A 23,027-nucleotide genomic window follows, 5' to 3' on the forward strand; every position below is an offset into this window, starting at 1 on the left:
AGAGATCAGAGAGACCCATAAATATATGGGCAACTGGATTTTTAAAAATTTGTATTTATTGATTTTAGAGAGAGAGGAAGGGAGAGAAAAAAACATCGATTTGCTGTTTCACTATTTAAGCATTCTTTGGTTGGTTTTTGTATGTGCTTGCAACTTGGGTGTATCAGGATGACGCTCTACCCAACTGAGCTACACAGCCAGGGCAATGGGCAACAGATTTTTGGCAAAAGACTATATCCAAAATCGATATATAAAAAACTCAAAACTCATTGAGAAAAATAAACCAATTAAAAAAACTAAGATATACCTTGAAAAGATACTTAACCAAAGAAGATAAACAGATGGCAATTAAGTATACAAAAAGATACACAACATCGTTAGTCATTAGGGAAAAGAATCTTAAAACCATAGTGAGATATCACTATACATCTATTAGAATGGCTAAATTTAAAAAGATTGACTATATAGCACATGTTGGACAGGATGTGGATGACTGGAATCCTTGTATACTGCTGATGAGAATGTAAAATAGTTTAGTCACTTTGGAATACTGTTTGACAGTTTATTTATTTATTTATTTTACAGAGACAGAGAGAGAGTCAGAGAGAGGGATAGACAGGGACAGACAGACAGGAACAGAGAGAAGAGAAGCATCAATCATTAGTTTTCGTTGCGCATTGCACACCTAAGTTGTTCATTGATTGCTTTCTCATATGTGCCTTAACCGCGGGCCTTCAGCAGACCAAGTAACCCCTTGCTCGAGCCAGTGATCCTGGGTCCAAGCTGGTGAGCTTTTGCTCAAACCAGATGAGCCCGCGCTCAAGCTGGCGACCTCGGGGTCTCGAACCTGGGTCTTCTGCATCCCAGTTCGATGCTCTATCCACTGCACCACCGCCTGGTCAAGCTGTTTTACAGTTTATTAAAACAATGCACCTATCATTCAAACTTGCTTTTCTACTTCTAGGTATTTACCCCAGAGAAATGAAAGCATATGCCAATACAACACTTAACACTTGTACAGGAATGTTTATAGCAGCTTTGTTTGTGACAGTCCCAAACTGGAAACAACCCAAATATCCATCAATAGGTGAATAGTAAACAAATTGCTATATACTCATACAGTGGGACACTACTTAACAATAGAAAGAATGTACTATTGACATAATAAATATAGTAACATGAATGAACCTCAAAATATTGTGTTAAGCAAAAGAAGCCAGACAATAAAGAGTGCATGTTTTATATTCCATTTATATAAAGCACTAGAAAAAGCAAACTAGTCTTTGCTGATAGGAAGCAGATAAGTGGTTACTTGGGGACAGAAAAAGGAATTGGGAAGGATTGGGAGGGAGAGCCCAGGAGGAAACTTTTCAAAGTGATGGACTTTTGTTTATTATACTGATTGTGGTGCTGGTTTTGTGGGTGTATATATATGCCAAAATACAATGTACAGTGTATTTTGTCATTTATACCTCAGTGAAGCTATTCTTTAAATTCTATAGAAGGTTTACAAGAGTAAGTTAAAAAACCACAGAATGCTGAAGAAACCCAGAATTCCAGATGACAAAGAAATGTAAAATATGAGAATGGAGGAAAAGGCAGCTGGAGGGCTAGAGAACTACTCTTTATTCTTGATGTTTTTTTTTGTTTTTTCAGAGAGAGAGAGAGATAGACAGGGTCAGACAGACAGAAACGGAGAGAGATGAGAAACATCAATCATTAATTTTTCATTGCACATTGCAACACCTTAGTTGTTCATTGATTGCTTTCTCATATGTGCCTTGACCGTGGGCCTTCAGCAGACCGAGTAACCCCTTGCTGGAGCCAGCAACCTTGGGTTCAAGCTGGTGGGCTTTTTGCTCAAACCAGATGAGCCTGAGCTCAATCTGGTGACCTTGGGGTCTCGAACCTGGGTCCTCTGCATCCCAGTCCAGTGCTCTATCCACCGCGCCACTGCCTGGTCAGGCTTTAGTCTTGGTGTTTTAAAGTTTCATCATGATGTATTTAGTTATGTTTGAATTTTTATTTCTTTTTCACCATTCATTGAACCCTTAGAATTAAAGAGATATGCTTCTCTTTAGCTCTTGGAAATATTCTCCCAATGTTTCTATGATAATGTCTTCAGCCAGGTTCTGGAATTGGGCTCTGGTGTCATAGAAGACAGAGGTAAGGGAAGGGCATTGTTAGAAGTTTTCAAATTCCCACCTCTGTCCCAAACAAAAATACTCACACCCAACTAGTGCCCCATAAAGGGTAGGAAATTGATTTCTGCAGACCTAAGGACACCAGGTACAGAGGAAGGCTGTAGTGAGGGGCAAAAAGAGGTAAAGTCTATTCCCTCACATGTTCTAGAATGTCAATGGCTGGGTTCAAATTGCTCCATCCAAGAGATTAAAAAACGATTCTCTGGAGCACCCCATAGAAAAGATCTACATAGCTTAACTGTTAGGAGTGCCCAGTAAAAGAGCTCACTTTATTTTGGCCTATAGTAAAGCCACTTGTGCCAGGCCATTCACAGAGAACTTTCAAACAAGCTTTCAGACCTTGTTCCTAAATACAGATGAACAACAAGCATCTCAAGGCATTTGAGGAAAGCTTTCAATGTGAAAGAGAAAATAAAAACAGAGAAAAAGGGACAGTAGAAATACAAAGATGAGAAGATTGGCCTTGACAGGGTAGCTCAGTTCACTAGTATCATCCCAGTACACCAAGGTGGTAGATTTGATCCCAGTCAGGGCACAGACAGGACTCAACTAATGAATGCATAAATAAGTGGAATAACAAATTGATGTTTTTCTCTCTCTTTCTCTAAAAACAAAGAATAGTTGTACTGGGAAGAAAACAATAGCAAACAATATTTTCAAAGACTAATAATGAAAACATAGTATGGATAAAAATTTAAAAACTTTTGCCCAATCACTATTGGGAGGTTGGGTAAGAGATAGCAAAGGAATAAGGACATTAAAATCCACAGTACTGCCTGACCAGGCAGTGGCGCAGTGGATAGAGCGTCGGATTGGGATGCAGAGGACCCAGGTTCGAGACCCCGAGGTTGCTGGCTTAAGTGCGGGCTCATCTGGCTTGAGCAAAAAAAAAAGTTCACCAGCTTGGACCCAAGATTACTGGCTCGAGCAAGGGGTTACTCGGTCTGCTGAAGGCCTGCGGACAGGGCACATATGGGAGAGCAATCAATGAACAACTAAAGTGTTGCAATGAAAAACTGATGATTGATACTTCTCATCTTTCTCCGTCCCTATCTGTCCTTCTCTCTGACTCTCTCTGTCCCTATAAAAAAAAACACCCCACATTATTATAATAGAAAGTCAGTTGGTTATATTTAAAATAGATGAATCAAGAGATAGTGGTATTAGCATATTATTTAGAAATATGGAGACAAATTCCAGAACAAGCAGTTTGAAAGCATTATAAGTAGTTGCCTCTGGGGTGTGTTTCTTTTCTTTTCTAAAATCTATTTTTAATGAGATATAATTGACATATACTATTGTGCAAGTTTAAAGTATACAGCCTGTTTATTTGACACATTTTTATATTGTAATATGATTACCATGGCAATGTTAGCTATGGAGTATGTTTCTGTGTGAGATATTAGATAAAGTCACAAATACAACCAATTAGGAAACTAAAAACTTAGAGATAAAAGTATTCAAGGCCCTGGCCAGTTGGTTCAGTGGATAGAGCATCAGCCCGGATATGGGTGTCAGGCTTGATTCCTGGTCAGGGCACACAACCATCTGCTTCTTTCCCCCTCCCTCTTCCCTTCACTCCCTCTTTCCCTCCCACAGCCAGTGGCTCAGTTGGTTGGAGCATCAGCTCTGGGTGCTGAGGATAGCAGGTTGGTTCGAGCAGTAGCCTCAGGTGCTAAAAATAGCTTGGTTGATTTGAGCATTGGCTCAAGACGGTGATTGCCAGATGAGTTTCTCTTGGGGCACATGCGGGAGTCTGTCTCACTACCTCCCTTCCTCTCACTTATAAAAAAAAAGAAAAGAAATAAAAAGTATTGGAATGTGGCAGGCGTGGGAAGACTCTTTCATAGGTAATGTTTACATATAACAAACCAAGAAATATTAGTTCAAGCATATTATTTAGAGTTATTAGGTTAACACCAGAAGAACCACATCTGGAAACTTAAAAATGGCCACATCTGTAGAATTTGGCGTGTGGGCTCTTGCTTTTATTACAAATCCTTTTGCAGTGGATATGAGGTAGTTAAGCTTATAAACCTTCAAACTTCATGACGCATAGCCCCTCTCCCGGATTGAAGACAGGCAGACAGAATGTTAGAAAAGCTTGTCTGTCATAGCATGCTGACATAGCATGCCCCATCCACATTCATGGCCACCCACCCCCACCCCGATGCCCCCTGACAGGAAGGAACTGGAGAAGCTGCCATCCTGTTGGTGAGAAGTTTTCTTGCTTTTCATGCTCTTGGGTCTGAGCAAGGGTGTGAATTCCAGTAGAGACATGACCTTTTCACCTCACCTTGAAATCTTGTTCTTGGGCATGAAGGCTAAAAGCAGGGCGGCTTGTTCCCCAGTGGCACGCAGAGCTGCCCAGCTTTCCTGCCTTTTTGCTTCTGACTGGTTAAACATTGGTGAAGCAAGGCCGCTGGGGAGGGTGTACAGTTGACACACTGTCCACAGGCTTCTGGTGCAGGGATCGGTGGGGCCTGGGGCGGTGGTGGCTGCAGAAGGGGCTGCGCCGAGGCTCCCAGTGGCCAGTCATGTCCCTGGGCTGAGCCCACCTCCCCCACACCTGAACCTCTATCTGTGTCGCAGATGATTCATTTAAGTGGAGGGCTTCCATGAGTGGGTTTGGATGGGCTGATGAGCTGAGAGAGAGTTTCTGAGCTGCAGTGCCTTTCTCTGTTCAGAGCATGAATGGCTTTGAGGAAGGGCTGGAGTTCTTGCCGGTCAACAACACCAAGAAGGTTGAGAAGCGAGGCCCTAAGACCTGGGTGGTGCTGGTGGTCGTGCTTCTCTGCATCTTCTTGGTCTCTCTCACGGTCGGTTTACTGGTGTGGCACTTCCAGTGTGAGTACAACTGGGAAGGGGGGTGGATCTGGGGAGGGCGATGTGGTGTGGCCTACGTCCTCCCTCAAGGGACAGAGCCAGGGCCCTCCTCTTATGGACCGAGGGACAGAGTGGAGGGTGCAGTGGGGGTGGGTGAGGAGGAGGCTAGGGCTCTGTCTCTCTTGGCTCTTTTGAGTGATAAGGGGGTGATAAGGAATTGGTCAGAGCTGGCCCATAAGGCTCATATATCCCTGTTTGTCACTTTCCTTGGGTTCCATGCTGTTGGTCTGAGCTTGGGTGTGGACTCCAGCAGAGGCCTCCCCCACCGCCTCCACACCCTTCATCATGATGACCACCCAGCCTATTGAGGGCAGAGAGTGGACATTGAGGGACAGGACAGGGGCGATGCCACCTCCTCTGACTATTCTCTTTCCCTGGTCTTGCACAGACCGGAACGTACGGGTCCAGAAGGTATTTAATGGCTACCTGAGGGTCACAAACGAGAACTTTCTGGATGCCTATGAGAACCCAAACTCCACTGAGTTTGCAGAGCTGGCCAACAAAGTGAAGGAGGCGGTGAGTCCAACTCCAGGGCCTGTCCCTGTTGTCTGCTGGGCCATGGGAAGGGTCCCAGGCCCCAGAGGGAGGGGGCGGCATAGGCTGGGGGAGGGGACCAGCGCTGCTTCCTGGCCTGTCCTGAGCCTCCTATCCTTTCCTCAGCTGAAGCAGTTGTACAGTGAGATCCCAGTTTTGGGTCCCTACCACAAGGAGTCAGCAGTGACTGCCTTCAGGTGGGTGCTGGGGAGAAGGCTGGGTGGGGGGTGCAGGGAATGGGATCGGTATGGTGTTGTGTGTGGGAGAAGTGCCTTGTGGCCTGCAGGGTGATGAAGCTGTGAGGTCCCGGCCCCGTTCTGTCCTTCATGCCTGTGATTTGGCATACTTGGCTCTTCTGTCTGGGCAGCGCTGCTCTGATGAAGGGCCCCGAGGCAGGTGGCGTGATCGGCACTGTGCTTGCCACGCTGGCCACTCGGGAATGGCCGTGCTTCTTCTTTGTTATTGTTACAAATTTGGGTTTGGGTCTGCACCGGCACCTCAGCTGGGGACAAGCGGGCGCCCAGAGCCTGCCCGCTGCTGAGACTTGGCCCTCTCTCCTCAGCGAGGGCAGCGTCATCGCCTACTACTGGTCGGAGTTCAGCATCCCCAACCACCTGGTGGAGGAGGCGGAGCGCGCCATGGCCCAGGAGCACGCCATCAAGCTGCCGCCGCGCACGCGCTCCCTGCTCTCCTTCACGCTGACCTCCGTGGTGGGCTTCCGTGAGTGTGGGGCCCGCGGGGGGCGGGGTGGAGCAGGGGACCACTGCCGGGGGAATACTGTTCCTGTGCTGCTGGAGGGCAAGTGTGCTGGCCGGCACCTCCCTAGAGGAATAAGGAAGCAGGAATGAGGAAAAAGACCAGATCAGTAAATACTTCCTTCTTCTTGTTTTTTAGCCACTGACCCCAGAACAGTACAGACCGCCCAGGACAGTGAGTATCCTGCCCTCCTCCTGGAGGATGACTGGGATGTGGCCAGATGCCCCTTCAATGGAGGGGTCCCCCAAAGTCACACAACGGTGACAGCCAGCCCCATCCAGGGCCTGAGAAGCCCCCTGAGTCCTGAGGACCTGAGGCTCCTTGGAGAGGCCTGCCCCGGGGGCACCCCTGTAGGGCTCTGGGCTGCTCACCCTGCGGGCGCTGTCTGCTCTGCCCCACCTCCTCTTGTGTCCTACACAGACAGATGCAGATTCGCCCTGCACGCCCGAGGGGGGGAGCTGACGCGCTTCACCACACCTGGCTTCCCTGACAGCCCCTACCCGGCCTTCGCCCGCTGCCAGTGGACCCTGCGGGGGGATGCCAGCTCTGTGCTGAGCCTCACCTTCCGAAGCTTTGATGTGGCGGCCTGTGACGAGGGGGGCAATGACCTGGTCGTGGTGTATGACACCCTGAGCCCCGTGAAGCCCCGGACTCTGGTGCAGTGAGTGTCCCTGGGGAGACGAGGTGGGCTGAGGGCTCTGGGCGGCTGCCGCTGGTGGGCCGGGCCTCTGGGGCGAGTGTGACTCGGGGCCACAGGCGCTGAAACCTGCGGGCAACAGAGAACAGGGGTGGTGCTTGGAGGGCATTGCTCTACGTTGGCAAAGGCCAGGAGGGCTCCTGGGTCCCTAGACACCCGTGAGCAGGGTGCTCGGCCTTTACCCGTGGAGCAGAGGTGCGCCTGCTGCTGGAACGCAGCTGTGCGGAGGCCCACAGGTCAGGAGGAGGCTGCCATTGAAAACAGTTTGTTACTTGCAGTTCCCAAGAGGAGGGGCTGCATGGGCCACAAGGGGAAGCACCAGGGTCCTCAGGAGGCAGAGGACACTGGCAGAAAGCACGGGCAAAGCTGTTTTGTTGTGGTTTCTGCAGGAAAGTCAAGGAAGGCCGGGTGTGCAGATTGAATAATCCCAGTGAGTTGTGGCGCTGGTGCCTGCTGGCGGGGTAATTAGGGCAGGTGGAAGGTGGCCTGCAGTGTAAGAGTTCCAGGGAGGAGGTGCTTGGCACTCTGGATTACTTAATTTGCATGTGAAAGGCTTGGTTTTGGGTGAGTCTGTAGTATCTCTAGGGATTATCTAACCCTGGGAGGGCAGTTTCTCCACAGTCAGCAAGGCCCCAGATGTGAAAGCACCAGGATTACAGGAAATCAAAAGGCATCGTGGACCTGCCCAGGAGGCTGGGTGTGGAGGTGATGCCAGCTAGCCAGCCACAGGTTGGGGATGGCGCTGCCTTCAGAGGCACTGCGGCAGCAGGCGGACTGCCTGACTCACTGTGCTGCAGCCTTCTGCTGCTGTCTGTGGCAGTGAACTGGGCAGGTGGTCCATGACTGATAGACAGTGGGCTAAAATTCAAGCCCAAACCAAGAGAGAACCATCTGCTGCCACAGTTTAGCTATCAGGACGTCCGCCCAACCACCTTCTTTGTGCAGGGTTTCTTTCCCTTTCTTACTTATTAGTTGTACAGCGAATAAATATATCTCCTGCAAGAAAAGAAGTGGAAAACAGACATGCATAAGGAGGACACAGCATTCACAAACTTACTTTCTAGAACCAATCACTGTTAATTTTGTGATGTATAGTCTTCCAGACATTTCTGCTGTGGATGTATATGTTTGTGATTATATTTAAATGCAGGATATTATATAGTTCCTTTGGTTTTGTTATTTGATTTTTAAAAATGACGTGTACAGGGCTGAGCAAAAGTAGGTTTACAGTTGTTTATGTGGAAAATAATACAATGATAAGTAATAATACAAGAATAAACTGTGTTTCATGTACTCACAATTTTAAACCTATTTTTATTCCATCCTCTATTATGATGCTCTTCCCAAATCAGTACTTCTGTTTCTAATTATCATTTTTCATTGGTTGCATGACGTGGTGCAGTTGAGAGGCAGCAGGACATGGTCATTCATTGGCCCTGTGGGCTCTGGAGCCTGATGCTGGGGTTCGAATGTCTGCCCTGACATTGACTGACCGTGGAATTGTGGGCATGTTGTTTCACCTCTCCAATGCCTCAGTGTCCTTATCTATAAAATGGGGATAATCGTCTCTACTTCACAGAGCTGTTATGAAACTACCTGAGTGAATAGGTATACAAGCACAAAGAACAGGGCCTGGCATGTTCTTTTTTATTTTTACTTTTTAAGCAGAGAGACAGGCAAACAGACAAGAAGGGAAGGAGGTGAGAAGTATCAACTCGAAGTTGTGGCCCTTCAGTTGTTGATTGATTGCTTTCTCATACATGCCTTGACTAGGGGCACCAGCCTAGCCGGTGACCCCCTTGCTCAAGCCAGTGACCTTGGGCTTTAAGCCAGTGATCCCATGCTCAAACTGGTGAGCCTGCACTCAAGCTGGTGACTTCGGGGTTTCGAACCTGGGACTTGAGCATTCCAAGTTGATGCTCTCTCCACTGTGCCACCACTGGTCAGGCTGGCATGTTCTTAATAAGTGTTAATTGTTCATGTGGTTATTACTACTAGTATTGTTATTATTTAGCCTGTATGTATTTAGTGAATCTTCTAATGTTAGGCAGTCAGTGTTTCTGAGGCTTTTCCTTTTTTCCTTTTAAGTGAGAGGAGGGGAGATAGTGAGACAGACTCCCGCATGCACCCGGCATCTACCAGGCAACCCGCATCTGGGGCTAATGCTTGAATCAGTGAAGCTAGTCTCAGTGCCTAGGGCTGATGCTTGAACCTGTTGAGCCACTGGCTGCGAGAGGGGAAGAGAGAGAGAGAAGGGGGAGAGAAGCAGATGGTTGCTTCTCTGTGTGCCCTGAGTGGGGGTGGAACCCTGGACATCTGCAAGCTGGGCTGATGCTCTATCCTCTCAGCAAACCGGCCAGGGCCAGTTTTGCTATTTTAAACAAAGATAGCCTTATAACAATCCTTATTTAGGTGGCTGATGGTTTGTGTGGAGTGGGCTTTTCGACCTCACCCTTGGCCTTTTGTGAAGGGGACCAGGGTTAGGGATGGGGTCCTTGGGCCCCTTCTGCTTGGGTTCTGTTTGCTCTCACTAATGGCCTCCCTTTTTGCCCCCACAGGCTGTGTGGCACCTACCCCCCCTCCTACAACCTGACCTTCCTCTCCTCCCAGAATGTCCTGCTCGTCACGCTGATAACCAACACTGAGCGGCGACATCCTGGCTTTGAAGCCGTATTCTTCCAGTTGCCTAAGATGACCAGTAAGGAGGGACAGGGTGGGCGGAGAAGGGGGCAGTAGTTAGTGGTTGGCCTGAGTCCAAGCAGCCACAGGCCAAACCCTGTGGCTGGTGAACTGGCCCCAGGTTGGTGACAGAGCTTGAAGATCAAGTCATAGGGCCATTTGCCCTTCACCTGGTCAGGAGTTCTCCCTACGGGAGTCAGCCCCCAGCACTTGGACCTCCCAGCGGCTGCTCTGGAGCCTCCAGTGCCCAGCCTGCAGCTGATGGGGAGTGTGGGCTCTGCCTCAGGCCGGCTCCGGCCCCTCCGCCTGCCCGCTGGCCGAGCACGTCCTCAGTCCTCCTGCTCTTTCCCCTTTCCTCTCAGGCTGTGGAGGCTACTTACGTGAAGCCCAGGGGACATTTAGCAGCCCCTACTATCCGGGCCACTACCCGCCCAACGTCAACTGCACTTGGGACATCGAGGTAGGAGCTACAGGGGTGGAAGAGGGAGGGTCGGGGAGATGGGAGAGAGGAAGAGAAAGAGGGGGCAGGCAGGGTGGTCCAGGGTACATGTGAGGAGGGCAGAGGGGGGAAGAGCTCCTTAGCAACAGTGAAGCTGCAGACGTGAAGCCCGCGGGCACGCAGGTCGTGCAGTGTCTGGCAGATGCAGGCTCAAGCCCAGCTGCCCCCCTGGTGACCGGGGGCCCTCAGGCAGAGCCTCAGCTTGCTCCAGGTAGCGTGGGAGTGCAGGGGACTGCCTCCCAGGGGGGCGGTCAGGATGAGGCCGGAGTATGCGTGGGCAGCAGGGAAAGCACTTGCTGAAGGGCCTGAGACAAGAGTCCTGCTCACAGGACTGCTCCTCACCCTGTCCCAATCAGAGATCTTTCCTTTCCCTCCTTTTGATAATGTTGGGAGAACTTTCCAGCCTTCTTCAGCGATGTAACAGTGTGTCTCCCTCTGAGTTTAGAAGTTCCTCTAAACAGACCCTGCCCTCCTGCTCTGTGTCACTGTGCCCTGCCCCCGCCCCCAGCCCCCAGCCCCGCCCATGTCCTTGGGTTTGAGAAGCTGCGGAGACCCAGGAGGTGGGTCTCTCTCTCTCCCTCTCTCCAGGTGCCCAACAACCGAAATGTGAAGGTGCTCTTCAAACGCTTTTACCTGTGGGAGCCCAACATGCCCCTGGGCACCTGCTCCAAGGACTATGTGGAGGTTAATGGGGAGAAGTGAGTGCTCGGAAGAGGGGGGTCGGCCGGAGAGATGGGGGTCGGCCGGGGTGTGGGGGGGGGTCGGCCGGGGAGTGGGGGGGGTCGGCCGGGTAGAGGGCGGTCGGCCGGGGAGAGGGGGATCGGCTGGGGAGTGGTGAGGGGTCGGCCGGGGAGTGGGGGGGGGTCGGCTGGGGAGTGGAGGGTCGGCCGGGGAGAGGGGGGTCGGCCGGGGAGTGGAGGGTCGGCCGGGGAGTGGGGGTGGGTCGGCCGGGGAGTGGTGAGGGGTCGGCCGGGGAGTGGGGGGGGGTCGGCCGGGGAGTGGGGGGGTCGGCCGGGTAGAGGGCGGTCAGCCGGGGAGAGGGGCGTCAGCCGGGGAGTGGAGGGTCGGCCGGGGAGAGGGGGGTCGGCCAGGGAGAGGGGGATCGGCCGGGGAGTAGGGGGTCGGCCGAGGAGAGGGAGGTCGGCCGGGGATTGGGGTGCCAGGCTAGTGACAGAGGGGAGCAGGCCAGCGAGGGGGAGAAGCATCTGCGGAGCTGGCTTGGTGCTGCTGCCCTTGGGGGAAGGGTGCCACAGCCTGAAGGTGGGTCCCCTGCCTCCTCTTGGCCACCTCCTCCAGGTTTTGCGGGGAGAGATCCCAGTTTGTGGTTGCCAGCAAGAGCAGCAGGATCACGGTCCACTTGCATTCGGATCAGTCCTACACTGACACGGGCTTCTTGGCCGAGTACCAGTCCTACGACTCCCGGGACCGTGAGTGACTTCTTTAGGAGGAGGAACCAGGCTAGAGGGAAGGGCCCGAGGTGCATCTCCGTGCTGCATCTTCAGCACTGGGCTTCCCCCTTTCTGAGGCGGCACAGAATGGAAGGTGCACGTCCTTCTATTAGCCCCTGGGCGGAAAGGCTGCCTTGACTGCCTTTATTCCAAAAGGCCTCGGTGAACACTGGCACACACCATGCCTGCAGTCCCGGGGGGGCCCTTGGAGCCCGAGGACCCCGAGTGCCTTTGGACCACCTGTCCCTATGGTTCTGTGTCACTGTGACTTCGATCATCAGTGTTTGTCTTTGTGGTCCGTTAGCGCCTTTACGATTAATAACATAGTTGTGAGACACATTAGAAGATTCTGGACCATGACCGTTGTACTAACCACTCCAGCTTTGACACGTCTGCAATCTGTCCCTGGGAGCTCCGGTGGTTTCTGTGGCCTTTAATGTCACTGACCGCTGTGTGAATAGCAGTTCTTCCACATACACATGGTTTCTTGTCTCAGACCTGCCTCAGAGAATAACCTTTCCGAAAGACATTTTTAACTACACGCAAGAACCCAAATTTAAGTTAAAATTCCACTGCCTGGCTCCCCACCAGAAGTGTAACTAGATGAGCAAACCCCTTTGATAAGTGACTAAGCTACCAAGGCAGAGAAAGTGACAACGGCTTCCTCTCAGCTTTGTCGTCTGCCTGATGACATCAGTTGTCAGACACCTTCCAATTTCAGAAACATGGAAATGTGGAAAATACCTTAGCTAAGGAGCTGCGGGGATGCCGTTTGACACTTGCATGGGACAGACACTCTGACAAGCTGTGGGGCTGCTGCTCTGTGTTGTTGACGGAGAGCCCGGCGCTCAGGGACGTGGCTGGCCTAGGACGCGGGGTGGTGGACCCGAGTGCGCACGCAGCCAGCCCCTCCCCACCCTGCCGAGAGCTCCCGGGCTTTGTTCACTGGCGGACAGGAGGGGCCCTGGGCCAGCCTTCCCACGTGGGCTATATGAGCCGCCTTGCCACGGCTTGGTGCCAGCTGCAGCCCTGCTCCTCTGTGGAGGGCTGGACTGGCAGGATTCTCCAGTCCTCATCGTGACTGAGGTGGGCTGTGGGGGAGGGGAGGCAGGGGTGGCGGCCGCGGACTTAGGCCGGTCCTCTCCCCTGCAGCGTGCCCGGGGAAGTTCATGTGCAACACGGGGCGCTGCATTCGGAATGAGCTGCGCTGTGATGGCTGGGCCGACTGCGCCGACTATAGCGATGAGCTCGACTGCAGTGAGTGGGCTGCGGCCTGGCTGTCCTCTCTTGCCCTGGCTGTGCCCTGGCTCCGGCCAGCTGGCCCTTGTTGCCCAAGGGGACGGGGAGGTTGTGCCCATACCCTGTGTAGACATCTAGCCCCTTCCCTCACGCTGCTGTTTGGAGCCCAGCTCCTGGGGAGCAGATGGAGGCGCATTACTGTCGTGCTGTCCACTTCCGGTGACACAGGGCACCCGGACCCACTCCCCAGATGGGACCGTGTCCCCAGGCAGCTTCCCAGGGACGCAGTGAGGGATGAGTGAGGCTGTGGGGCTCACACCCCTGCTGAACCTCACCAGCTGACCGCTGCCCTCGCCCCCTCCAGAATGCAACGCCACCTACCAGTTCATGTGCAAGAACAAGTTCTGCAAGCCCCTCTACTGGGTCTGTGACAATGTGAACGACTGCGGGGACAACAGTGACGAGCAGCAGTGCAGTGAGTGCCCGTGGGGGCTGCCCCGGCTCCCTGCAGCCGACTCTGCCGAGCCTTCGAGCCCCTGCTGAGAGCTTTGTGCTTCCCAGGTTGTCCACCTGGGACCGACAAGTGTGGCAACGGAAAGTGCGTCCCGAAGAGCCAGTGGTGTGATGGAGTGGACAACTGCGGGGACGGGTTCGACGAGGCCACGTGCCAAAGCGGTAAGGCTGGCCCAGCCTACCGTTTTTCAGGGGCTCTCCCTCCTGCACCGGGAGGCAGGTGTGAACACTCACACGCAGCGTGTCCGAAGTTTAATAAACACAGACAACCGTGTGAAGTGTGATGAGAAAGAGCATCCTGAGGGGAAGAAGCTTCTAGGAGGTGGAGAACCTTTGGCTGGGCTGGAAGGCCAGCGGGCAGGGGTGCGGAGGGTGGGCAGGCCTGGGCGAGGGGAGTAGGGGTGCACAGAGGAGGAGCTGGTTTTCTTCCTGTGCCCCCCTCCCTCGGCAGTGAGCACCGTCACCTGCACCAAACACACCTATCGCTGCCACAACGGGCTCTGTGTGAACAAGCGCAACCCCGAGTGTGACGGGAAGAAGGACTGCAGAGATGGCTCGGACGAGAAGAACTGTGGTGAGCAGGGCGCCGCCTGTGGCTGTGTGGCCGGTCACTATGTGGGCCGGTCACTGTGCAGGCACGCACAGTGTGCCTGCTTCTGCCAGGCCCTGCTCCCCCATAGCTGCCCAGGGGAGAGGGTGGGCTGCCTGAGGAAAGGATGACCTTATTGATTGGTTGGTTGGCACGAAGACACTGCCCCATGGCATACTCTGACCTGGAGGCAAGGCCCAGGGCAGCCCGCATGGCAGAGCCTCTGGCGGCTGTTGCCTGGTAGGCAGTGCTGGGCTGGCTCCGGGTTCTGGGCCTGGCCACAGGGCAATGGCAAGCGCTGGCTTCCATTCCGGTCCCACCAGGAGGAGAAAGGGCACAGCTGATCGGAGCACTCGCAGGGTTTTGCCCGCACCCTACTCCTTACGTTAACTTGTTGCCCCTTGTGTGTATTCGAAGCCCGGCCTCAGGACACGTTTGAGCATAGCTGCAGCTGTTCTGTGACTTCATGTTATCCATCACTGTTGCCCCGAGAGCTGTGTCTTTCAGCATTTGATAAAGAAATCTAGGCAAATGACTCCCATAGTAAATCCAAGCAAACCAGCAGGTGTCTCGAGGGCTCCTGAATGCATTTGTGCAGAGGAGGGAGGGGGGAGTGTGGGGTGTTGAACTTGGGAGCAGGGCAGAGGGGCCCCGTGGAAGTCAGTGGGTCTGAGACTGAGTTACTTATTTGTAGGGGTCCCTCATGCCACAACTGTTCCAACAGTGCTGTGGCCACCACAAGGCGACTGCCCCGTACATGCCGTCTCTGGGCCTAGTGTGGGGCTCGGAGCTTGTACCTCACCTTAACTCACTGCCCTCCCTTCGGGTTGTCTGCCCTCCCAGACTGCGGGCTGCGGCCGTTCAGCAGGCAGTCCCGGGTGGTTGGAGGCAAGGACGCAGAAGAGGGCGAGTGGCCCTGGCAGGTGAGCCTCCACGCCCTGGGCCAGGGCCACCTGTGCGGAGCTTCGCTCATCTCTTCCAGCTGGATGGTGTCCGCCGCCCACTGCTTCGCTGACGACAGAGGATTTAAGTGAGCCACTGGGCGGGAAGCAGGGGGCCTCCTTGGAATTCTTGGTATTGTGGGTTTAGAAAACCCGTGTCTGTGAGTCATGCCAAGGTGCGGGGCACTGGGGCAGGGGCAGGGCCGGAGGGGTTGCAGACACCCCAGGAGGGGCTTGCTGACAGTAATAATAAAAACAGTGTCCCGTCGTGCTCCCTCGCAGTCCAGCACCATCTAAGCGTGTTTCCTAGCAATCCGGTTAAGCAGGTTTGGCTACGTGCGCATTTCACAGAGACGTGGGTTCAGGGAGGACATTTGCTCAAGGTTGGTTGCCCAGTTATTAAGTGGCAGGGATAGACTCAGACCCAGGTGTGCGGGTTCCGCAGTCTGTCCACAGGCACGGCACTAAAGGCACTGACTCCGTGGGACTTAGTAAGAGGGCAGCTCTGGCTTGCCAGGTGACCTTGGGCAAGTTAGTCATACTTCCTAGGCCTCAGGTTTTTCAGTGGAAATGGTGACACTGCGTTCTTATCCTTAGAGTTGTGAGACTTAGCTATGGCAACACACCTGAAACGCTGAGCCATGCTGGGCACAGAGTAGGTGCTCTGCACATAACCTCAGGTCCAGGGCAGACTGGAGCCTGGCACAGGGACGGTCCCTAAGGAAGGGCTATGCTGGGCTCTCAGGATGGGCCGGGCAGGTCACCCGACCCAGGGCTGGCTCTTTGTGTCTTAGCTCCAGCCTACGCAGGCCCTCTGGCCATTGGCTTTGAGGGGGAGTCTAAGGGGTGGCTTGTTCCTGGAGGAGCAGGCACAGGGGAGCAGACCTTCCAAGGATCCCCAGCCTCAGGGCCTTCCTGCTGAGCACCTGCTTTTCTGCCCAGGCAGCTCCCTGAGGGCCCCTGGCTTGCCATGATGCCCTTTTGCAGTCAGGAGAGAACCGCATGGGCTTGCAGGAGAGACAGGGTCTGTGGCAGCACGTAGCCTCGGGCACAGATGTGGGGCGCGGTCAGATAGGCATGTGGGCGTGGGTGACGGAGGGAGTAGGGTCCCTGCTCGGTGGCCACAGCTGCCCAGCTGGTGTCTCAGTTACTGGTAGTGTGCATACCTTACACAGTCAGAGACTAGGTCTGCTCATCTAACCAAGGACTGTCCCCAGGCAGTAACATGGACTTAAAGAAAAGACTGTGTGTGGGCCTAACGAGGCAGACTTTGTGTAGGAGGTGCTGGCGATGGGCTCTCTGGGCTGTTGAGGTGTGGCCTTGAGCCACCTGACTGACCTTTCTCTTCCAATTTTGTCATTTTGCTCCAACTCAATCCTAGGCAGGAATGCTTTCCTTTTTTTTTGAGGTGATGGGAACTTACTTAAGAATGTTGTAAAATAAACTTTATTTTGGACTCTAGGTTAGTTGCAAAGACAGTATGGAATTCTTGTGTACCCCTCATGCACTTCCCCTTGCTGTTAACGCGGGGCATCGGTCAGCCCTGGAAGCCCCCACTGGCCCCTTACTGTTGACCACATCCAGGCCTCCTGGCTTTGCATCAGTGTTTACCCTGATGTCCTTTCTGCTCCAAGAGCCAGTCCTGGTCCCCACTGCACCCCTGCTGTCCTGCCTCCCCAGTCTCCTCCAGTCTGCAGCTTCTGTCTTTTGTTTTCATGATCTAGACCGTCTGGAGGCCAGGTATCCTGTAGAATGCCCCCATCGGGGTGTGACTGATGTTCTCATGTTGTTACAAGGTTTGGAGGACTATCACATCATATCAGTGGGTAAATGATACCAACATGACATCGCTGGTGATGTTAATCTTTGTCTTTGGTTAAGATAGAGTTGAACCAGCTTTCTCCACTAGGATGTAACTGTTTTCCCCCTTTCTACATACTGTTCCTTGGATGTGAGTCAATTTGGAAATTCTTCTGTTAGGAAGATTTGTCTCTTCTCTCCCTTTTATTTAACCGTCTGTTTATATTCCTACTGACTCATGTGTATTCGTGTTTCAGGTTCTGAGTCCGGGCCCTGTTAGTGACTTTGTTGCTTGATTTGTTTCAGATTCGACTATTGAGAGCTCACTGTGTGTGGCTTCTGTGTCCCTTTGACATGGCCTCATTCTTTTGTGGGGTTTTTTTTGAGCCAGTTCTTTGCTTTCTGGCACAACCAGGTGCTGTAGGCTCATCTTATGTGTTGCCTGGCCCAGCCTAGAAGGAGCCCTTTTAGCGGGGAAGGATAAACAGAAACCAAGGGCTGGGTGCTGGCTGGATGCTGGCTGTCCTTCTCTCACGTGGTCCCACGGTTCCCGGACCTCAGCAGGGCAGGCGGGGCCACGCCTGTGTGCTTCCAGCATGTGTGCCACGGCCTCCTAAGCTTCTTCCTCACTTCAGCATCTCACCCCTCCTCCCACTTCCTTCATCCTCTGTTGACTGTCAGTCTTACTTCTGCCAATCAATGCATTCAACAACCACTGTTGTTATTAGACTGGGGAGACCAGATGAGTAGGACTTGGTCCCTGATCTTCACAGACTTCCCAGGGTGAGGGGACAAGATCTGTTCTGTGTGCATATGCACATGTACAAATGTGTGCGAACATGTGCACGCACACACGCGCATAGTAAGTGCTGAGCTAGACCTGTGGACAGGTTGCTGAGCGCCGGTGTGTGGTGTTTAGAATTCTGCCTGAGCTCTGGGGAGCGTGACCTCTGTTAGGGAGGCCTTTATGAGCAGGGGTATCTGATCTGAGTGTTGAAATTTGAGGGTGTTTGTCACAGGACAAAGTGTCTCAGACCCGCCAGGCAAAGGGCCAGTTGTGAGCAGAAGCAGGCAGGTAGGTGTGAAGTGTGTAAGGACCTGGAGTGAAGTTCCTTTGGACACATTTCTAGGTCAGCGAATGCTCACAGGTTGTTACTGCGAGGTGATACCGTCTTGTGGTTAAGAGCATAGGTTGCCTAAGTTTGGGTTCACGGTACATGACTTGTTAACTCTGTGATCTTAGGCAAGTTACTTACCTCTTTTGTGCGTGAGTCATCTTAAAATGGGCGGCTTGGTGAGCAGTCAGCTGTCTGACTGTAAACTACTTCCAATGTGCTCTCCAACACCACGGCATGGGGGATCCAGGTGGCCACACCTTGCCCGCTGCTGTCTCAGTTACTGGTAGGTGTGTATACCTTACACAGTCAGAGACTAGATCAAAGACTGTCCTAGGTGAGTAACATGGGCTTTAGAGAAAAGACCGCTGTGGCAGGTTTAATAGGGAAGGCTTTGTGGTCAAAGCCCTCTTTGGTGACTGGCTCTAACGTCTTCCCCTCAAACTCTGGCAGCTGTCGGACACAGTCCGCAGCCGGCTCGGTCACTTGCATCCTCCTAAGCCGAGCTCCTGCAGATGTGCACTTATATTTTTCTGAACTAGTTCCGAATAAGGTGCAGACATTGTGCCACGTCTTCCCTGGGGCATCGCCCGTATCTCCTAAGGACAAGGAGATTCTCCCATGTGACCGCAGCACAGCTATCACATCCAGAAATGACAGCGCTAGCTAGTTGCTGTCCGATTCTCCCAAAGTTGCCCTTTAAATCTAGGATCCAGCCTAGGGTTATGCTTTGTGTTCAGTCATTTGTTTTCTTTAGTCTCTTTCAAATCTGAAACAGTCTCCCCATGCCTTTATTTATTTTTTATTTTTTAAATTTTTTTGTATTTTTCTGAAGCTGGAAACAGGGAGAGACAGTCAGACTCCCGCATGTGCCCGACCGGGATCCACCCGGCACGCCCACCAGGGGGCGATGCTCTGCCCCTCCGGGGCGTCGCTCTGTTGCGACCAGAGCTACTCCAGCGCCTGGGGCAGAGGCCAAGGAGCCATCCCCAGCGCCCGGGCCATCTTTGCTCCAATGGAGCCTCGCTGCGGGAGGGGAAGAGAGAGACAGAGAGGAAGGAGAGGGGGAGGGGTGGAGAAGCAGATGGTGCCTCTCCTGTGTGCCCTGGCCGGGAATCGAACCCGGGACTTCTGCACTCCAGGCCGACGCTCTACCACTGAGCCAACCGGCCAGGGCCCCCATGCCTTTATTTTTTGGTCTGTATAGCATTTCAGCTTTGAAAAGTCCAGGCCGGTTACTTTATAGACTCAATTTGTACTTTTCCAGTTGTTTTTCCTTGATTAGACTTAGGTTGCACTTTTTTTGGGGGGGGGATGGGAAATGCTACCTAGGTGATATTGTGTCCTAAAAAGACATGCTAATCATGGGAATAACTGAGAGTCATTCTGATAGTCTGACTGCTGGGTTAAGGTGGTGTCCCTGGTTTTCCCTGTTATAAAGATACTTCCCCGTTATAAATCATCTTGGATGATACTTTGAATCGTGGGATACATTCTTCCCCAACAATCTTTTACCCAGTGATCTTAGCATTCCTCAGTGATTCTTGAATGTGTTGGTTATTGCTATGTTAGGTGCAAAATGCGATTTATATATTTATTAGCTGATGGTGTTCTATAAAGAATAGCTTTCCTTCTCTCCTTATCAATTCTTTTGAAATTACTTTTTAGACTCGGGATGGACTCATGGATTTCCAGTCCCCCTTTTCTATTATTCAGCATGCGTAGTAAATAATCTTATTGTTTAATTTGATGACCCTGATCTTGGCCAGTGGGCACCTTGCCCTACTGGCTTCATTGTTGTTTGAGCCCTCACTGGCTTCTGGTAAAATAAACATTCTAAGTTGGTTTTATTGTTTACCTGCTCCAGACCTGAACACAACCATTTCTCCAAGGAGCCTTGGTGCTTTTTAATGGAGAAGGATGCTTAGAAACCAAGTTCTGGGTGACATTGGGGATGTCATTGCATTGAGGCTGGGTTTTTTTTTTATTTTAATTTTTATATTTTTCCAAAGAGAGAAATGGGGACGGGGGGCGGCAGAGAGACAGACTCCCACATGCTTCCGATTGGGATCCACCTGGCATGCCCACCAGGGGGTGATCCTTACCCCCTTGCTCTGCTGCAATCGGAGCCATTCCAGCACCTGAGGTGGAGGCCATGGAGCCGTCTTCAGCGCCCGGGCCAACTTTGCTCCCATGGAGACTTGGCTGTGGGATGGAAAGAGAGAGACAGAGAGAGGAGAGGGGGAAAGGTGAAGGAGTAGATGGGCACTTCTCCTGTGTGCCCTTGCTGGGAATTGACCTGGGACTTCCACATGCTGGGCGGACACTCTACTGCTGAGCCAACCGACCAGGGCCTGTTTTTTTTTTTTTTTTTTTTAAATCATGAGCTTTTCCTGCTACCTCCTATGTACTGGGTTGATCCTCTGCCCTGCCCCTATTTGCAGCCCCGTTTTCTCACATCAGAAATTGACTCCCACCATCAGTGTCTTGTCCTTGTGTGTTCAATCCTTTAGCAAACATGAGACACTTTCAGAGTCGCTACACTGATCCTGCTGCCAGCAACAAACCCAATACATAAACTTCAATGTATTTCTCAGCTCATCTGGGCCTTAGAATACAGGGGTAGGCTGACAGTTGTTTGTATGGAAAGAGACACACGGATTATGATTGTTACAACAGCTTTATTAGTTGTGTTTTGTGTACTCACAACTGTAAACCTCCTGTTGCCCACCCCCGTGTGTGCCACCGTGTAGAGAAGTGTTTGGATTGAGTCCTGTATTATTCCTTCTGTGGAGGATTGGATTTAAAAAAGATATAATAAGTTATATTTTGGTAATCAGACAAAAATGAATTAGAAGAGGGAAACAAAGGGAATGGGGGTGAGCGAGGTGGTGGGAGTCACCGGCGGTTTCCAGCCCCCAGCCCGGGTGTGCACAGGCGTCTCCGTCCCGGGGGCGTGCTCACCTGGGCGGCTCTGCGCCCCCTGCAGGTACTCCGACCACACCATGTGGACCGCCTTCCTGGGGCTGCTGGACCAGAGCAAGCGCAGCGCCTCGGGCGTGCAGGAGCGCAGGCTGAAGCGCATCATCACCCACCCGTCCTTCAACGACTTCACCTACGACTACGACATCGCGCTGCTGGAGCTGGAGCAGCCGGTCAAGTACAGCAGCACCGTGCGGCCCATCTGCCTGCCCGACACCTCGCACGTCTTCCCTACGGGCAAGGCCATCTGGGTCACCGGCTGGGGCCACACCTACGAGGGAGGTGAGCGGGTCACCCCGGGCTGTCCAGGAGCCAAGCGGAGGCTCCTAGTGAAAGGGGGGGGATTTGGAGGCCAGGCTGTGGGCGGAAGGCCCGGTGGTGCCACTTAACTGAGTGACTTTGGCAAGTTGCCTAAATTCTGAGCCTTTTCTCACCTGTAAAATGAAGATACAAACACCTCCCTAAATGCTACTATACTCAGTGACTATAGGAACATTGTTGTGGAAACACTGCGATTTAGAGAGGACTGCCAGCCGTGCCCGGTGGTGGGAACCCGGCCTCCTCTCTCCTTCTGCCTCCATCTGAAGGCTGCTCGCTAGTTGGTAAATGATACATTGAAAAAAATCAGGTCTACTATAATAAGCTACACTGCTGAAAATTTGTGGACTATAGGGAGGAAAAAGAAAACTAACCTGCCTTAAGGCTCTCCTGCCTCAACCAAACCTCTGTGGGCACGCTGTGGTGCTTTCTTCAGCTTTCCGGTCCTTGTCCACCCCCACCCCACCCCGCCTGCTCTCCGCCCGCATCCGCCCCCATCCAGCCCCCAGTGTCTGCACGTGGTGCATGATGTCCCTCCACGTGGTGCATGATATCCCTCCAGTAGTCGTGTCATCAGCTGTTTGTGAGCCTCAGGCTTTGGGTTGCCAGTCCAGTGATCCCTGTGGGAGCATCTTGGATGGCGCTGCCCCCCAGCGCCGCGCGGCCCCCAGGAGCCGGCCTGCCCGCTCAGCCCAGCCTGTCCTATGCTCCACAGGCTCCGTGGTGCTGATCCTGCAGAAAGGAGAGATCCGCGTCATCAACCAGACGACCTGTGAGAAGCTGATGCCCCAGCAGATCACCCCGCGCATGATGTGCGTAGGCTACCTGAGCGGGGGCGTGGATGCTTGCCAGGTGGGTGCTGTGGACACGTTGGCGGGTGGGCGGGCCTGGGGACGCGGGCGGGGCACTCAGGCCTTGTCTCCCCTCAGGGCGATTCCGGGGGCCCCCTGTCCAGCGTGGAGGCAGACGGGCGGATCTTCCAGGCCGGTGTGGTGAGCTGGGGTGAAGGCTGTGCTCAGAGGGACAGGCCAGGCGTGTACACGAGGCTCCCTGTGTTTCGGGACTGGATTAAAGAGCAGACGGGGGTGTAGAGGCAGGGGCCATCCACTGGGCACCCCAGCCTGTACCCCATGGGCCAAGAAGAGGATCTTCGTCTGCAGCCCTGTCTCAGGCCCCCCAGAGCCCAGACTGCACTGACTCCCCAGGACTCTGGAGATGGAGGAACAGCCCGCAGAGCCTCTCACCTCCCTCAGCCTCTAGAGCCGGGTGGGGAGGTAGGGAAGGGAGATACGGCAACGCCCCGAGCGGAGGCTTGAAGACTGCGGCCTGCTCCCTCCAGCCTTAGTCATTCTTGAAGATCAGCTTTCTCCGCCGCTCTGATCCATGAACAGCTGCAACATTGCCTCTGAGTGGGGCTGGTGGGGCGCTGTGGGCCCTTAGGGGCACACTCTTCAGGAAACCGGGGCGGAAGGACCCTGGAAGACAAAGGCCTCAGATTTGAATTGTTTTACCAGCTCCCAGGGTGGGGTTCAGAGTATGTATTTGTGTGTGTGAGTAAAATACTTTATTTCTTTTTAGATAGTCTTGTTCTTACTGGCGTTGCTGGGCTCTCCTTCCTAGCCCCAGTGCAATAAGCTGGGTTTAAATTCCCCTCAGCACAGACCCTGGAGCCGGCTAAGAGTGGGGCCACAGTGCGCTGTGGCTCTCTAGGCCAGCAAGGGCTGCGTTCTGCTCTCATCTGTAGCTTCTGAGACGGGGTGGGGGGGGGGGGGGTGGGGGGGGGGTGGGGGGGGGTGGGGGGGTGGGGGGGGGGGTGGGGGGGGTGGG

The 23,027-nt window shown here is 53.1% G+C and overlaps 1 protein-coding gene and 1 non-coding gene across 2 annotated transcripts in view; one reads left to right on the forward strand and one right to left on the reverse strand.

Moving 5' to 3' along the window:
• ST14 (ST14 transmembrane serine protease matriptase) overlaps positions 1-22,777 on the forward strand; it is a 44,861-nt gene extending 22,084 nt beyond the window's left edge. Inside the window, exons 2-19 of the mRNA XM_066365242.1 lie at positions 4,892-5,051; positions 5,479-5,606; positions 5,751-5,821; positions 6,187-6,344; positions 6,519-6,554; positions 6,801-7,041; positions 9,636-9,775; positions 10,119-10,216; positions 10,844-10,953; positions 11,552-11,682; positions 12,856-12,960; positions 13,307-13,417; positions 13,504-13,617; positions 13,907-14,029; positions 14,888-15,074; positions 20,890-21,164; positions 21,916-22,052; positions 22,130-22,777. Of these exons, the coding sequence (XP_066221339.1) occupies positions 4,892-5,051; positions 5,479-5,606; positions 5,751-5,821; positions 6,187-6,344; positions 6,519-6,554; positions 6,801-7,041; positions 9,636-9,775; positions 10,119-10,216; positions 10,844-10,953; positions 11,552-11,682; positions 12,856-12,960; positions 13,307-13,417; positions 13,504-13,617; positions 13,907-14,029; positions 14,888-15,074; positions 20,890-21,164; positions 21,916-22,052; positions 22,130-22,291 (2,487 nt within the window). The 3' untranslated portion in view covers positions 22,292-22,777. The remainder of the gene's footprint in view (positions 1-4,891; positions 5,052-5,478; positions 5,607-5,750; positions 5,822-6,186; positions 6,345-6,518; positions 6,555-6,800; positions 7,042-9,635; positions 9,776-10,118; positions 10,217-10,843; positions 10,954-11,551; positions 11,683-12,855; positions 12,961-13,306; positions 13,418-13,503; positions 13,618-13,906; positions 14,030-14,887; positions 15,075-20,889; positions 21,165-21,915; positions 22,053-22,129) is intronic.
• Positions 19,002-19,077, reverse strand: TRNAS-GGA (transfer RNA serine (anticodon GGA)). Its single transcript has one exon. It is a non-coding gene; the product is annotated as a tRNA-Ser (tRNA).
• Positions 22,778-23,027: the final 250 nt, after the last annotated feature.

Source organism: Saccopteryx leptura, chromosome 2, assembly GCF_036850995.1.
Source record: "Saccopteryx leptura isolate mSacLep1 chromosome 2, mSacLep1_pri_phased_curated, whole genome shotgun sequence".
Lineage (NCBI taxonomy): Eukaryota > Metazoa > Chordata > Mammalia > Chiroptera > Emballonuridae > Saccopteryx > Saccopteryx leptura.